Here is a 17,509-nt window from a genome sequence, read left to right as displayed (position 1 = left end):
GTTAGAATCACCAATGAGACATTACATGTTAGAATCAACCATGAAGACACATGTTTAGAATCACCATGAGACATTACATGTTTGAATCATCCATGAGACATTACATGTTAGAATCACCATGAGACATTAACATGGTAGAATCACAATGAGAACCATTACATGTTAGAATCACCATGAGACACATGTTAGAATCACCATGAGACATTACATGTTAGAATCATCATGAGACATTACATGTTAGAATCACCATGAGACATTACATGTTAGAAATCATCATGAGACTTACATGTTAGAATCATCATGAGACATTACATGTTAGAATCATCATGAGACATTACATTTAGAATCATCATGAGACATTACATGTGAAATCATCATGAGACATTAATTATGTAGAATCAACATGAGACATTACATGTTAGAATCACCATGAGACATACATGTTAGAATCACCATGAACACATTTTAGAATCATCATGAGACATTACATGTTAGAATCATCATGAGACATTACATTTAGAATCATCATGAGACATTACATGTTTAGAATCATCATGAGACATTACATGTAGAATCACCATGAGACATACATGTTAGAATCACCATGAGACATTACATGTTAGAATCACCATGAGACATTACATGTTAGAATCACCATGAGACATTACATGTTAGAATCACCATTGACATTACATGTTAGAATCACCATGAGACATTACATGTTAGAATCATACATGAGACATTACATGTTAGAATCACCAGTGACATTACATGTTAGAATCACATGAGACATTACATGTTAGAATCACCATGAGACATTACATGTTAGAATCACCATGAGACATTACATGTTAGAATCCACCATGGACATTACATGTTAGAATCACCATGAGACATTACATGTTTAGAATCATCATTGAAACATAAACCATGAACATTACATGTTAGAATCACATGAGACATTACATGTTAGAATCACCATGAGACATACATTGTTAGAATCACCATGAGACATTACATGTTAGAATCACCATGAGACATTACATGTTAGAATCCCAATGAGGACATTACATGTTAGAATCATCATGAGACATTACATGTTAGACACCATGAGACATTACATGGTAGAATCACAATGAGACATTACATGTTAGAATCACCATGAGACCACATGTTAGAATCACCATGAGACATTACATGTTAGAATCATCATGAGACATACATGTTAGAATCACCATGAACATTACATGTTAGAATCATCATGAGACATTACATGTCAGAATCATCATGAGACATTACATGTTAGAATCATCATGAGACATTACATGTTAGAATCATCATGAGACATTACATGTTAGAATCATCATGAGACATACAGTTAGATCACCATGAGACATTACATGTTGAATCATCATGAGACATTACATGTTAGAATCACCATGAGACATTACATGTTAGAATCACCATGAGACCATTACATGTTAGAATCACCATGAGACATTACATGTAGAATCACATGAGACATTACATGTTAGAATCACCATAGGACATTACATGTTAGAATCATCATGAGACATTACATGTTAGAATCATCATGAGACATTACATGTTAGAATCACCATGAGACATACATGTTGAATCACCATGAGACATTACATGTTAGAATCACCATGAGACATTACATGTTAGAATCACCATGAGACATACATGTTAGAAATCACCATGAGACATTACATGTTAGAATCATCATGAGACACATGTTAGAATCACCATGACACATTACATGTTAGAATTCACCATGGACATGAGACATTACATGTTAGAATCATCATGAGACATTACATGTTAGAATCACCTTTGCCAGTGATTACAGCTTTTAGTCTTTTTGGATAAGTTTAAGAGCTTTGCACACCTGGATTGTACAATATTTGCCCATTATTCTTTTTTTAAATGATTCAAACTGTGCCAAGTTGGTTGTTGATCATTGCTAGACAGCCATTTTCAAGTCTTGCCATATATTTTCAAGCTGATTGAAGTCAAAACTGTAACTAAGCCACTCAGGAACATTCAATGTCGTTTTGGTAAGCAACTCCAGTATATACTTGTCCTTGTGTTTTAGGTTATTGTCCTACTGAAAGATGAATTTGTCTCCTAGAGTTGGTTGGAAAGCCGTCTGAACCAGGTTTTTCTTTAGGATTTTTCCCGTGCTTAGCTCTATTCCGCTTCTATTTATCATAAACTCCCTAGTTCTTGCCGATGACAAGCAAACCCATAACATGATGCAGCCACCACCATGCTTGGATATATGAAGAGTGGGAATTCAGTGATGTGTTGGATTTGCCCCCAAACATAATGCTTTGTATTCAGATTTTTTTTTTTTCTGTGCCACATTTTTTGCAGATTTACTTTAGTGCCTTATTGCAAACAGGATGCATGTTTTGGAATATTTGTATAATGTTCAGGCTTCCTTCATTCCACTCTGTCAATTAGGTTAGTATTTTGGAGTAACTACAATGTTGTTGATCCATCCTCAATTTTCTCCTATCACAGCCATTAAACTCTGTAACTGTTTTAAAGTCACCTAAGCAGTTTCCTTCCTCGAAGGCAACTGAGTTAGGAAGAACGCCTGTATCTTTGTAGTGACTGGGTGTATTGATACACCATCCAAAGTGTAATTAAAAACTTCAACATGCTCAAAGGGATATTCCATTTCTTTTTTTTCTTTTTTTACATAAGGGGTATCCTCATCATTGTCTTATGCGGAGGGCAGCATCATAGGCTAGGCTGCATGATTTTGCATGGATAGTATACCTGAATAATAAGCCAGTCAAGGGGTTCCATCTGTCGGCTTGTCCCCTTGTGTGTTGGGTTTGATGTTCTTCTCCAAGAAGTCTTGAGCCTCCTTGGCAGTGGAAAATGTGTGTATTGTGTTCTGGAAGGTCAAGATTAGTTGTATGGACATATTTGACAGGTGAAGACATATGGTTGAACATTATGTAAATGTACTATTTTGAAAATATATGGAAGGAACATATCCATGATTTTCTTGCACATGTGAATATAAAACATGTAAATAGCCTATATTTTGTAAAGTTATGACAGAAATATCCATGATTTGTCACGGCACACTGAGTTGTCAATCACAATTTTAAATGTTCCCAAGCCCAGCCCCCACAAATGGAATTTGCTTAGATGAAGCGAGAGTCACGTGAGCTCCAAAAAAGTTGTCTCATTAAGGCATTTTATTTGATTCAATATTCATAAATAAAATATTTGGCATGTACGTGTAAGCTGTTAGCCAAGGACCTCTCACCAAGCTAATACAACGTGGTGCAGTAGATCTGTCAATGAAAGTCTGTTCTCTCTGGAACAACATGTGTTCACCACCAGGCAGCCTCTGATTGATGGCTCTCCATTTCCACCTTATACATCCACAGAGCAGGCCAGAGGTCGGATTTATTATATCATTTGTGTGTCAGCATTATTGTATAGACTCTGAGGACCCAATAATTTTTTTTAAATAATAAAAATTTAAATTTAAAAATCCCAGCGTTGAGGGTGTATCTACAGTATCTACACATTCTTTACTCCTGCAGTCTGGTCCTGGTCTGGACTCCTTGGTGTGGCAGTGGCTCCAGAAGTGATGTTGTGGTACTGAGGGAAAGGGGTTTAGGGGATACGATCTATGATCCCTTTTTTTCCCCCCAGCTTGGCCCCCTTGAAGTATTCACATGTGAAACCATTGCCCTATATCACACATAAACAAACATACACACACATTTCCCCTGCTTAGAGCGGGTGGACATCCAGCACAGCAAGCTGCTTATTTTAGTTCACTTTTCAATTTCTGGCTGGCTTTTTTTTACCAAACATTGTGATGGACTCAAGGGGCATGGAGAGGCATATTTTCCTAAAGCAGGGTAATTTACTGTCTCTGTGATGGTTTTTACAGATGGACGTAATTATGTCCCCCGTGGTGCCCACGCAGTTAGGACAAGCTCATGTGACATCCGCTCTTTCTACATCTGATTACACACACAGATACGCAAGTGTTGTCACACACACACAAACACACACACTGATCTTTTGATCAGATTTTTAAATGTAACCTTTATTTTAACAGGGAAGATATATTGAGACCTAGGTCTCTTTTACAAATGTGCCGTGTATAATACAACATACAGTACCTTCAGAAAGTATTCAGACCCATGTACCCTTTTCCACATTTTGTTACATTACAGCCTTTGTCAGGTATGCGTAAATGGCTGCAAGGGAGTCAGGCGCAGGAGAGCAGATATTGGGTAGCAAATAGAGCCTTTTATTTATATGAACCAAAAGCACACGGCACAATGAACACGAAATACAATACGGGTTGACATAACCAGGCGCAACCAGTCTAACGTGCGCATACATGAAACAGATAAACAATACCACACAAAGACATGGGGGAAACAGAGGGTTAAATACACAACACATAATGAGGGAAATGAGAACCAGGTGTGTGGGAAAACGAGACAAAACAAATGGAAAATGGATCGGCGATGGCTAGAAGACTGGCGACGTCGACCGCCTAACACCGCCCGAACAACGAGAGTCATCGACTTCAGTAGAAGTCGTGACAGCCTTATTCTAAAATGTATTACATTTTTTTTTAAATCCTCATCAGTCTACACAGACTACCCCATAATGACAAAATCAAAACAGGTTTTTAGAAATCTTTGCAAATGTATTAAAAAACAGAAATACCTTATTTTCACAAGTATTCAGACCCTTTGCCAACAGACTCGAAATTGAGCTCAGGTGAATCCTGTTTCCATTGATCATATTTGAGATGTTTCTACAACTAGATTGGAGTCCACCTGTGATAAATTCAATTGATTGGACATGATTTGGAAAGGCACACACCTGTCTATATAAAGGTCCCACGGTTGACAGTGCATGTCAGAGAAAAAACCAAGCCATGAGGTCGAAGGAATTGTCCGTAGAGCTCCGAGACAGGATTGTGTCGAGGCACAGATCTGGTGAAGGGTACCAAAAAATGTCTGCAGAATTTAAAGTCCCCAAGAACACAGTGGCCTCCATCATTCTTAAATGGAAGAAGTTTGGAACCACCAACTTTCGTCCGAGAGCTGGCCGCCCGGCCAAACTGAACAATCGGTGCAGAAGGGACTTGGTCAGGGAGGTGGCCAAGAACCCGATGGTCACTCTGACAGAGCTCCAGAGTTCTTCTGTGGAGATGGAAGAACCTTCCAGAAGGACAACCATCACTGCAGCACTCCACCAATTAGGCATTTATGGTAGAGTGGCCAGATGGAAGCCACTCCTCAGTAAAAGGCACCTAAAGCCAGAAGGCACCTAAAGGACTCTCAGACCATGAGAAACAACATTTTCTCATCTGATGAAACAAAGCGTCACTTCTGGAGGAAACCTGGCACCATCCCTACTGTGAATCATGGTGGTGGCAGCATCATGCTGTGGTGATGTTTTTCAACGACAGGGACTGGGAGACTAGTCAGGATCGAGGGAAAGATGAATGGGGGAAAGAACAGAGAGTTCCTTAATGAAAACCTGCTCCAGACTGGTGCGTAGGTTCACCTTCTAACAAGACAACGACCCTAAGCACACAGCCAAGACAACGCAGGAGTGGCTCCGGGACAAGTCTCTGAATGTCCTTGAGTGGCCCAGCCAGAGCCCGGACTTGAACCCGATCGAACATCTCTGGAGAGACCTGAAAATAGCTGTGCAGCGATGCTCCCCATCCAAGCTGACAGAGCTTGAGAGGATCTGCAGAGAGGAATGGTAGAAACTCCCAAAATTCAGGTATGCCAAGCTTGTAGCGTCAAACCCAAGAAGACTTGAGGCTGTAATCGCTGCCAAACGTGCTTCAACAAAGTACTGAGGAAAGGGTCTGAATCCTTATGTAAATGTGATATTTCAGTTTGTTGCTGTAACGTAACAAAATTTGGAAAAGTCCAGGGGTCTGAATACTTTTCGAATGCACTGTAAATATACACATTATACCTAACCTATATACACTGAATCAATTGAAATACTATTCATTAGGCTCTAATCTATGGATTTCACATGACTACGGATATAGATCTGTTGGTCACAGATACCAACAACAACAAAAAAGTAGGGACAGGGATCAGATAACCAGTCAATATCTGGTATGACCACCATTTGCCTCGTGCAGCACGACACGTCTCCTTTGCATAGAGTTGATCAGGCTGTTGATTGTGGCCTGTGGAATGTTGCTGGATATTGGCGGGAACTGGAATACGCTGTCGTACTCGTCATTCTAGACCTGTCCAAACATGCTCAATGGGTGACATGTCTGGTGAGTATTCGGCCATGGAAGAACTGGGACTTTTTCAATTTACAGGAATTATGTACAGATCCTTGCGACATGGGGCTGTGCATTATCATGCTGAAACATGAGGTGATGGCGGCAGATGAATAGCACGACAATGGGCCTCAGGATCTCCTCACGGTATCTCTGTGTATTGAAATTGCCATCGATAAATGCAATTGTGTTTATTGTCCGTAGCTTATGCCTGCCCGTACCATAACCCCAACGCCACCATGGGGCACTCTGTTTACAACATTGACATCAGCAAACCGCACACCTACACTACACCACACTACACCATACATACCAGCGGCCATCGAAGGTGAGCATTTTCCCACTGAAGTTGGTTACGACGCCGAACTGCAGTCAGGTCAACACCCTGGTGAGGACGATGAACAAGCAGATGAGCTTCCCTGAGATGGTTTCTGACAGTTTGTGCAGAAATTCTTTGGTTATGCAAACTCACAGTTTCATCAGTTGTCCATGTGTCTCGTCTCAGACAATCCCGTAGGTGAAGAAGCCGGATGTGGAGGTCCTGGGCTGGCATGGTTACACGTGGTCTACGGTTGTGAGGTCAGTTGCACGTACTGCCAAATTCTCTAAAATGACGTTGGAGGCGGCTTATAGTAGAGAAATAAACATTCCATTTTTTAGCAACAGCTTTGTTGGACATTCCTGCTCCCTCAAAACATGAGACATCTGTGGCTCCCTCAAAACATGAGACAACTGCTCGACGAGCCTATCCTTCTGCGGGTGAAAGACGGCAGTCCGTATTTGTTTGATCTGCAGGAGAGCAGACAAATCTCTCATTAGGCGGGACATGAACTCTGTACCTTGGTCGGTCAGGATCTCGTTCGGAATGGCCACCCGGCTAAAGAGGTGGAACAGCTCCCGGGTGATTCCCGTAGGGGAATGGCCTCGGGATACCGGGTGGCATAATCTACTATTACCAGGATATCACCGGTGTCTTTGTGCCGTTTTTACCAGGGGTCCCACTATGTCCATGGCGATGCATTCAAAAGGCACCCCGATGATTGGTATGGGGACCAGTGAGTTTCGGAAGTGTGCATTTGGGGCAGTGATTTGACACTCCGGGCAGCTGCAACAATAGTCTTCCATGGCCCTCCTCATCCCGGGCCAGTGGAACCAGGGGGCGATCCGTTCCCAGGTATTTATCATTCCCAGTTGCAAAACCCAACAAAAGGGTGTCGACCAGCTGAAGAACGGTTGCCACGTACCGTCGGGGCAGCAACAGTACCTCTCGAAGTTCCCCCTGTTGGCACGACACCTGATACAAAAGGTTATTCTTGATTTGGAAATGGGGGTATCGCCAGTCACTCACCTTTTCAAGTTCAGATCCTCAAGTTCAGACTCACTGCCCTCTTAATGTCGTGGGATAGCGCCCCGTAAGAAGCGATCCATGACCACTTTGTCTATGATGGAGAGGGTGGATACGTCGTTTAGGAGCCCGCCCTGGAGATGCGCATTAGGTCGCTCATCTGGGCTCGGGGGGAGGCATTGGCCACGATATATACACATTATATATACACATTATATACACATTAAAATACAAAAATACAGTCATGGGAAGCACAAATAAAACATCATATATTACCCTGAAAAACAGTTACATTGCTCCACAAATAAGTCCCCAATCAATACTTTAAATTGCACGAACTGCACCAGAACATCAATATTAAATGTACACTACCGTTCAAAAGTTTGGGGTCACTCAGAAATGTCCTTGTTTTTCAACAAAAGTAAAAAAAATAGTCCATTAAAATAACATCAAATTAATCAGAAATACAGTGTAGACATTGTTAATGTTGTAAACTGACTACTGTAGCTGGAAACGGCAGATTTTTTAATGGAATATCTACATAGGTGTACAGAGGCCCATTATCAGCAACCATTTTGTATTTTGAAATGTGCAGTAACACGGTGCATTAAAACTAAAAGCAGATTGACCTAGCTCGGTGTAGACCCTAGGAACCTGAAGAGTTACCCAATCTTGTGAACGGGATAGGCAACTCAGGTGTCTATACTTCAACAGCAAAGTTAGATAAGTTATGAAGTAGGGCCGCTATTTGTATAGAGACTTGGCAATAATGTCAATGTGTAAGAAACCTTCCATGATATTGTATCATTGAAATCAAAGAGGAAGAAAAACGTACGATATGAACTTAACGATGGACAACTCAATGCCTGAATAAAGAAAAATAGAAACTAAGGCTGAATCATTGAAAAGAGAAGGAGACTGAAATGTAATAAAATATACCCACGTTGGATTCTTTTGATTGCCTTTAAAGATCTGATGTAAGAGGAAAGTTCATTCAATACATTGTTAAAAGAGATAAAAAGGCTTCCTGTTTTCATCCGATGTTTTATAGATCAGGGCAGAGGCACTTTGTTTCTAGGTGGAAGAACACCAACACCATTTCTGCTACTAAGTATTCGCTGTGCGTTTTGGATTATGATAACAGGCATGGCCACTTATTTCATATTGCATGAGTCCCAAACGGCACCCTATTTCTAAACAGGTCTAATTTGGGATGCTGCCATAGTCTCTGTCATCCATCAAAAACTACTCAAGCTTTTGGCAATCAAAAACAGTATTTTGCCTGAAACTGTTTGCCTAAGGTACTTATGCTGGTCAGTACACCATTGTAACATTTCAGCACACTGTAAGCATGCTGGCAGGCTTGGGAAACCCATTTTTCAGGATAGATTCATTATTTATACCCCAATCTGGATTTGACTCGTTATATTAGAAACAAGCCCTCCAGTGAGTCAGACAGTCAACACTGCAGCCAAAATCGTTTCCTGTTAGAAATGAAAGCCACCAGCAGTCTCCCAAGCCGCTCTCCATCCATGCCAGGCTTCAGTTTACAGATATTTAAATAGGAGCTATAGGCCATTGTTGCTTAAGCATTGCTCAATATAAGATTAGATCTGGGCTTAGACCAGTGGAGGCTCCTCAGAGGAGGAAGGGGAGGACCATCCTCCTCATTGAATTTCATAAAAATAAAAATATTGAAACATTTAAAAAGATATCCTTTTTAGATAGAACTATACCAAATATATGCACGTCACCAAATAATTGATTAAAACACACTGTTTTGCAGTGAAGGTCTACATACAGTAGCCTCAGCAGCACTGTAGGGTAGCACCATGGTGTAGCCAGAGGACAGCTAGCTTCTGTCCTCCTCTGGGTACATTTACTTCAATACAAAACCTAGGAGGCTCTTGGTTCTCACCTCCTTCCATAGACTTACACAGTAATTATGACAACTTCCGGAGGATGTCCTTCAACCTATCAGAGCTCTTGCAGCATGAACTGACATTGTTGCCCACCCAATCAAAGGTTCAGAGAATTAATCTAGTACTGATAGCATAAGCTACAGCTAGCTAGCACTGCAGTGCATAACATGTGGTGAGTAGTTGAATCAAAGAGAGAAAAAGACAATAGTTAAACAGTTTTGAACAAATTAATTCCTTCCAAAATTAAGGAGAAGCAAGAGAGAGAGAGATATATTTGGTTGTATTTAAAAAAAATAACTTTACATCAATTCTCCTCGTTGTGCGGATATTAATGGTGACATGTGCAACACCATTTACCCCCCCATATTTTATTAAAATAATTAAAATAAGACAACTAGACCTAGCTTTTAAGTATTACTTACTAAACAATTGCTAAATAAAACTGATTTAAATGGATTTTAACACACTTGTATGAAACCCTATCCCATAATCTTCCCCTGGGAGCCTGTTACCCCATGGTGGGTGTTTTCTAAAAACATCTCATGAAATAACTAAAAAAGGGTAAACCATAGCCATTTATTTCCCTTTATAGTTTATTCGTCTAGCATGACCTTCACCCACATACCAATTTCTTTCTCCAAGCTTTTTTATGTCAGCAATTTGACATTGTTCTTGGGGGGGACTAGTTACCCCCAGTACCCTATAATTATTGTGCAATTTATATCTATAGTCTACATTGAGGTTTTTCTTTCATTATTTTCTTGGAGAAAATGTTTTTTTTTCTTTTAGCATATTGAGAAAATTTGAATGTGCAGTTATATACCGTCTGTAGAGATGCTATCTTTATTAGCATCATAAAAGCTGATAGTATTTCAACCACATATAATATGCGTCGAAGCCGAACTGAAATCTAATCAGAAACATGTTTGGTCATTTTCACAGCGTTCTATTTCCTGACAACCGGTCAAACTGATGTCATTTGGATTTTTTTAACAGAAAATCTTTCCTTTTTTTTTTTTTTTGAGTTGGGCTATTACATTTCCTCACAGGTGTGATGAGAACTCAATCCGGTGGAATACGACGAGGGCTAGGTATGTTGGACTGGGACACGTTTTAATACGTCCGCCATGGTTCTTTGTAGCCTAGTTATGCTAATATATTTGCAGGTAATTTTGTCTTTGACTTAATAAGTAAAATATCTTTGAATTGTAAACAGGGAAACAACAACAAGTCCCAGACAGTTCGTAATATAACTAGTTAAATAAAGGTTAAATCAATCAAAAATATCATACCAGAGGGTGCGTCGTTTACTAGGCTACCTAAATTATTGGGATCATCTGGTTCCCACAAGTCTTTGGAATGCATGGAGCTCGTTGACAAAACAGACAATGGAATGCCTTTTCACATGAAGGTCCGAAGTGGGTCTGTGTAAATGATGTGATTATATTGGAGACAGGTTTATAGCAGTGAATGTCATCTATTAATTTACTCTTGTAGCATTTCTAAGTAGAAGCCATATCAGCCAGCGAAACGAATTGTTCTCACTTTATGATAGAACATTCAGATTTGTGGGGCTCTAGACCATAATTATTAAGATTTTCTTGTGATCATAACAACACTACTTATTTTGCTCAAATAGAGATATAATTAAAATGTGTTTTCTTTGAAAAGATTGGCCTGACTGAGAATAGAACATTCAAACACTGACCTCTAGTGACCATAGTTGGAACAGCACCGTAATCAGCAGAGTGCAGGTAGCATCTATACAAATGTCATGTAATCTGGTGTGAAAAATTCTGGTTTGGCAACAATAAAAATCATGACCAGATTGTGTAGCTAAAGAGACCGCCATTGGAGTTTAGGACTTAGAAACACCACACACAGACATTCTGAAAAGTAATCTATAGAAGCTTGTATCCATGAAGGAAAACTAGATACTGAAAGTGCTATGCTAGGTACCAGTTCTTTTAGCCATAAAGAGATCCCTCTGATAGGAATCCTCTACTCTCCACACACACACACACACACACACATATCTGGTATCACTCATACCAGTGGGCTAGGTTCGTGTGCTTGTAAAGTAAACAAAACTGGAGCCAGAGTGACAAATATAACAAATGAGATACCAATCATTGGAAAGTTATAATACAAATGTAATCACTAATTCTATAATTTTTCATGTTCACCACGAATCAGTTTTATTTTATTTCACCTTTATTTAACCAGGTAGGCCAGTTGAGAACAAGTTCTCATTTACAACTGCGACTTGGCCAAGATAAAGCAAAGCAGTGTGACAAAATCAAACAACACAGAGTTACACATAAACAAACGTACAGTCAATAACACAATCAAGACAGATAAGTAGTAGCACATCTTAGTGTCCAGTTTCACCAAAGGGGACACCGTGTGGTCTCAGTCATCGATCGGTAGCTAGTCCTCTGACTTGCAGGCTAGCAGGAAGAAATACCTTACTCCAACCACAAGCTCAGTCTCTGGGGAGGTCACCCCCATCACAGCCAACAGTCTGGAGAGGAGAGAAAGAGAGAGGGGGAGAGATGGATGTGAGATGTAACATGAAATGTTACTTTTACGTTTTTTGACCAGCATCAACTAGGGATTGTGTCAGGGACCAACCTGTGGGTGATGTCAGTTGACAGTCTGCTGGCTTCCTCTGGGTCTTTCTTTAGTAGAGCCTGGTAGCTGGAAAAGGACTCTATCATACCCATGTAGTTGGACAGAGTCATGGACTTCTTCACCCACATACACTCCTGCCTAACAACACAGCATTAGCATTACCTTAAGGTTATACCCAACCCATCTTGTACATCAAATCAAACACTTCTTGTAAGTACATAGGTAATAGCAACGAGGGCAGTGGATGTATCCGAGCTCAGGCCTCACCACTCTTTCTCTGTGTAGGGGATGGAACCGTAGGACTGCTTGTAAAGAGCAACAGAGCAAGGGCCCAGGCAGGGGTTACGATAGGGCAGGAGTGCAGCATAAAACTGATGAGATAAATTTAAAAGCAAAAAGACAAATGTTTAAAAAACAAACATGTATGTGATCGACTTATCATTATGTGTTTGGATAATACACGTGTATTCTATTTTATAAAGTTTCCAGACCTCTTTGCAGACTGTGTTGAGTGTGTGGGAGCAGTCTCCATACTCAAGCTCCATATCCATGGTGTAGTTGAGTAGAGCCAGGCAACCTTTAGCCTTCAGGATCCTGTGGGCTTCCTGGAGGAACCGCGGCCGGTCAAACCAGTGGAAGGCAGACATGGCCGTCACCAGGTCCACTGAGCTGTCTGCAAACGGCAGCTCCTCAGCCTGGCACTGTCTAAACAGAGACACAGAGACATACTAACACAGGGATACATACATACAAACACAGGTCATGTTGTAATTTAAAGATATCGGACAGAATGGTACCAGATCAGTTAGTGCTGTTTTGCCAACTCCTAAGATTATTGTCACAATAGGAGTTGACAAAAAAAGCACTAACAAATCTGGAACCAGACTAGAATTCACACACAATGTTGTGTTTTGGTTTGGTTCCTTGGATATGGCTCCCTTCATTCAGTCCTAACTGGGAACATCTACTGTACATGTAGATGGGTTCCAGAACAGTATTAGTAGCTGTAGCTTCTTTGTTTGCTCACTAGAGGGAGAAATGCATGAGTTTGAGCAGACAAGGGTCCCATTGTCTGTCTTGGTCCTTGGCCTAATTTCACCGTGTCCCCCTCAACAAAGGACTTTAACCCTATCGTTCCTGCTCCCATCACACTGGTTTAGTTAAGCAATAAGGCACGAGGGGGTGTGGTATATGCCCAAAATACCATGGCTAAGGACTGTTCTTAAGAACGACACAGCGCAGAGTGCCTGGATACAGCCCTTAGCTATGGTATATTGGCCATATACCACAAACCCCTGAGGTGCCTTATTGCTATTATAAACTGGTTACCAACGCAATTAGAGCCGTGTTTTGTCATACCCGTGGTGTACGGTCTGATATACCATGGCTGGCAGCCAATTAACATTCATGGTTCGAACCACGCAGTTTATTATTTGCATTATACCAGGACTCTTCTTAGGTTTCAGAGAAATGCCCCAGAAATAAATAAATCTGTACGTAAAATCTACCCTCTACAGTAGGCCTACTTATACAAAAACTCATTCTGTGACGATAATGTGTTTGAATCAGAGGGTTTGAATCAGTGTCAGTGTCACCACAACAAAATACAACCCTATCCTCCTCCTGAAGACCTCCACCTCTCTGGGGCTGGCTCTGACCTGTAGGAGATGTTAGGGGCGGTGGCGTGCTCCTGGGCCACCACCAGCTGGGCAGGGCTGATGTCGGTCCCCACCACTGAGGAGAAGTGAGGGGCCAGGAGCACGGTCCCTTGACCCGACCCACAGCCTACGTCTACTGCCAGGTCACAGGGCTGCACGCCCCTCTGTCAGGACAAGACACATGATCATCACACATAGGTATGAGACATCATTAGTATATGTGAATATTTTTTAAGGCAGGAGAATGTCAATTGACCAGTTTATTAGTAAAACATTGAAAAGCAGGAATAAAACATGCAGCAATATAATTCTGTAATTTAATTCTGCAATACTATTTGTCATTGAAAATATTTTACATCCATAGACAGTAACTATATTATTTGAACTCATACATATTGCGTGATGTATGATGTTAAAATAAGAACAAACAATTAGTCTTTGTATTCTGTGAAACATGTATGTCACTCCTACCTTTTTCTTTAGGAAGGACATGACTTCTTCAATGAGCTGAGCTGAGGGAGAGACCCTGTACTTCCAGTAGGAGGTAGCATGCTCCTTACCTTCAAACAGACGATGGGCCATGCCACTGAGCTGTACTACAGCAGAAAACAACAGGAATAGAAATGTTCTCTTCTACTCAGAAAGATTCCTGCTACTTTACGACTTTTACTCAGGCAAGCTCTCTTTCCAGCCTGGTCTCATAGACTAAAATTAAATCGGAGACACTCAAATGATAATTGATATGTAATGTTTGGTATGGTTACATAAGACAAGATTACTTAAGGCAAACCCTCTTAGCTATCCTTTTAACCTAACTCCTAACATTAACCCCTAGCCTAGCCAACATTAGCAACAACACATTGTAAATCGTAACATATCATACGAATTATAATTTGTAACATTTCATATGAAATTGATGATGGACATCCACAAATTAATACAGACCATACGAAACATAACATACTAAATCGGCAGCACCCCATACCTCTCTGATTCAGAGGGGTTGGGTTAAATGCGGAAGACACATTTCAGTTGAATGCATTCAGTTGTACAACTGACTAGGTATCCCCCTTTCCCCTAAATGGTCCCGTGTGGCTCAGTTGGTAGAGCATGGCGCTTGCAACGCCAGGGTTGTGGGTTCAATTCCCACGGGGGAACCAGGATGAATATGTATGAACTTTCCAATTTGTAAGTCGCTTTGGATAAGAGCGTCTGCTAAATGACTTAAATGTAAAATGTAAATGGAGTGTATCGGATTTACGTACAGAATAATACGAAATGCTCTGAAACTAAGTTGCTCCTTCTCACTGGGGTGTGGTCGCTACATAAACAAACGTGATCAAACACACAGATGCACACTCACCGCCGGAGATTTCCTTACTTCACAGGCCCAGTTCTAGGGAAAACAATACGTGTTAGGCCAGGCATGTATGAGAGAGGCCCCGGGATAGAGAAAGGAAGGGAAGTTGCAGTGGCTTCATGGGAATGTGGGTTGTTTGGTAATGAGGCCTTTTAAGAAGGGGGCCAGGGTTACATGGGTTCACAGAAAGCTGTGTGGGGTGTCAGAACGAATAAGAAGTCCTGTGGAGATGGAATGGGGGAGGGATCGTAATCTTGTTAGCCAATGAGGTGTCTTTTCAGTGATGATTGGAGGTGGGAAAAGACAAAAAAGCCAGTCTTCCTGCTTATTCAGATATTGTACAATCAGATCTCTCTCTAAATTTTAAGTTCAAGTTCTTCTCTCAGCAATGTTACGTCACCCTGTTGATATATTATGATACACTTGATTGACCCCATACGCCCCATATTGAAAAGGAAGTAACAGAAAATCCGGACAAGTTTTTGAAGTTTGATAATATACAGAAGTTTCAAATGTGTCAACATGCATACATGTTTTATTGCGCCGAGGGATGATGGCAGATGTTTCAAGTGCCCCCAGCCGATTGTGTTTTTTGTTCACTTATTTGCATTGTTTGTAACTTATTGTTTTACTTATTTTGTACATAATGTTGCCGCTACCGTCTCTTATGACCGAAAAGAACTCATAGACATCAGGACTGCGATTACTCACCACGGACTAGCAGAATCCTCTTTTTCATTTCACGACTCTGGCGAGCACCGACGCGAAGGACACGCTACTTCCTCGGGAACAGGCCCCGATCCCCGTGATCTGCTTGAAGAGGAGGTGGAGAAAGAGGGGTCCGGCTGCCTTCTGAGAATTCGCAGGCGATCGAATAAACCCCCACTTCCCTCCATTCTGCTTGCAAACGTGCAATCTTTGGATAATAAAATCGCTGAGTTACGCAGAAGATTAAACTACCAACGGGACATTAAAAACTGTAACATCTTATGCTTCACGGAGTCGTGGCTGAACGACGACAACATCAACATACAGCTGGCTAATTATACGACGTACCGGCAGGATAGAACAGCGGCGTCTGGTAAGACAAGGGGCGATGGTCTATGTATTTTTGTAAACAACAGCTGGTGCACGATATCTAAGGAAGTATCGAGCTATTGCTTACCTGAGGTAGAGTTTCTCCTGATAAGCTGTAGACCACACTACTTACCGAGATAGTTTAATCTGTATTCTTTGTAGCTGTTTACATCCCACCACAGTCAGAGGCTGGCACTAAGAAAGCATTAAATGAGCTGTATTCCGCCATAAGCCAACAAGAAAACGCTCACCCAGAGGCGGCGCACCTAGTAGCTGGGGACTTTAATGCAGGCCACGTTAAATGTGCAACCAGAGGAAAAATAAATCTGGACCACCTATACTCCACACACAGAGACCCATACCTCGTCCTCCATTTGGCAAATCTGACCTGCTTACAAGCAAAAATTAAAGCAGGAAGCACCAGTGACTAGATCAATAAAAAAGTGGTCAGATGAAGCAGATGCTAAGCTACAGGACAGTTTTGCTAGCACAGACTGGAATATGTTTCCAAGATTCCTCCATTGGTATTGAATAAGTACACCACATCAGTCATTGGCTTCATCAATAAGTGCATCGAAGACGTCGTCCCCACAGTGACTGTACGTACATACCCCAACCAGAAGCCATAGATTACAGGCAGCATCCGCTCTGAGCTAAAGTCTAGAGCTGCCGCTTTCAAGGAGTGGGACTAACCCGGAAAGCTTATAAGAAACCCGCTATACCCTCCGACGAACCATCAAACACGAAAAGTATCAATACAGGACAAAGATTGAATCGAACTGCACCGGCTCTGATGCTCGTTGGATGTGGCAGGGCTTGCAAACTATTACAGACTACAAAGGGAAGCACAGCCGAGAGCTGCCCAGTGACAGGAGCCAGCCAGATCAGCTAAATAACTTCTATGCTCACTTCGAGGCAAGTAACACTGAAACATGCATGAGAGCATCAGCTGTTCCGGACGACTGTGTGATCACGCTCTCTGCAGCCGATGTGAGTAAGACCTGTAAACTGGTCAACATTCACAAGGCCGCAGGACCAGACAGATTACCAGAACGTGCGCTGACCAACTGGCAAGTGTCTTCACTGACATTTTCAACCTGTCCATGTCTGAGTCTGTAATACAAACACCATAGTGCCCTAAAAGCTCATCACTAAGCTAAGGACCCT

The 17,509-nt window shown here is 41.4% G+C and overlaps 1 protein-coding gene across 2 annotated transcripts; it reads right to left on the bottom strand.

Moving 5' to 3' along the window:
• Window positions 1–11,745: 11,745 nt before the first annotated feature.
• On the bottom strand, window positions 11,746–15,367 carry zgc:162780 (class I SAM-dependent methyltransferase). 2 transcript variants are annotated; one of them, XM_023980774.2, is made up of 7 exons: window positions 15,269–15,367; window positions 14,377–14,501; window positions 13,906–14,069; window positions 12,739–12,952; window positions 12,515–12,618; window positions 12,248–12,385; window positions 11,746–12,137 (listed from the first exon to the last, which is right to left on the bottom strand). In XM_023980774.2, exons 2-7 carry the CDS (start codon window positions 14,485–14,487, stop codon window positions 12,044–12,046), a joined length of 825 nt encoding a protein of 274 aa, XP_023836542.1. In that variant the 5' UTR covers window positions 14,488–14,501; window positions 15,269–15,367; the 3' UTR covers window positions 11,746–12,043. The 2 variants fall into 2 exon arrangements, with proteins under 2 accessions (XP_023836542.1, XP_023836543.1); XM_023980775.2 differs by having other exon boundaries at window positions 14,377–14,496; window positions 15,269–15,357.
• Between the last annotated feature and the right edge of the window lie 2,142 nt (window positions 15,368–17,509).

Source organism: Salvelinus sp. IW2-2015, linkage group LG36 (assembly GCF_002910315.2).
Source record: "Salvelinus sp. IW2-2015 linkage group LG36, ASM291031v2, whole genome shotgun sequence".
NCBI classification, from domain to species: Eukaryota; Metazoa; Chordata; class Actinopteri; order Salmoniformes; family Salmonidae; genus Salvelinus; species Salvelinus sp. IW2-2015.
Note: the sequence above shows the minus strand (reverse complement) of the source record. Positions and strands in the feature narration are given on the sequence as shown.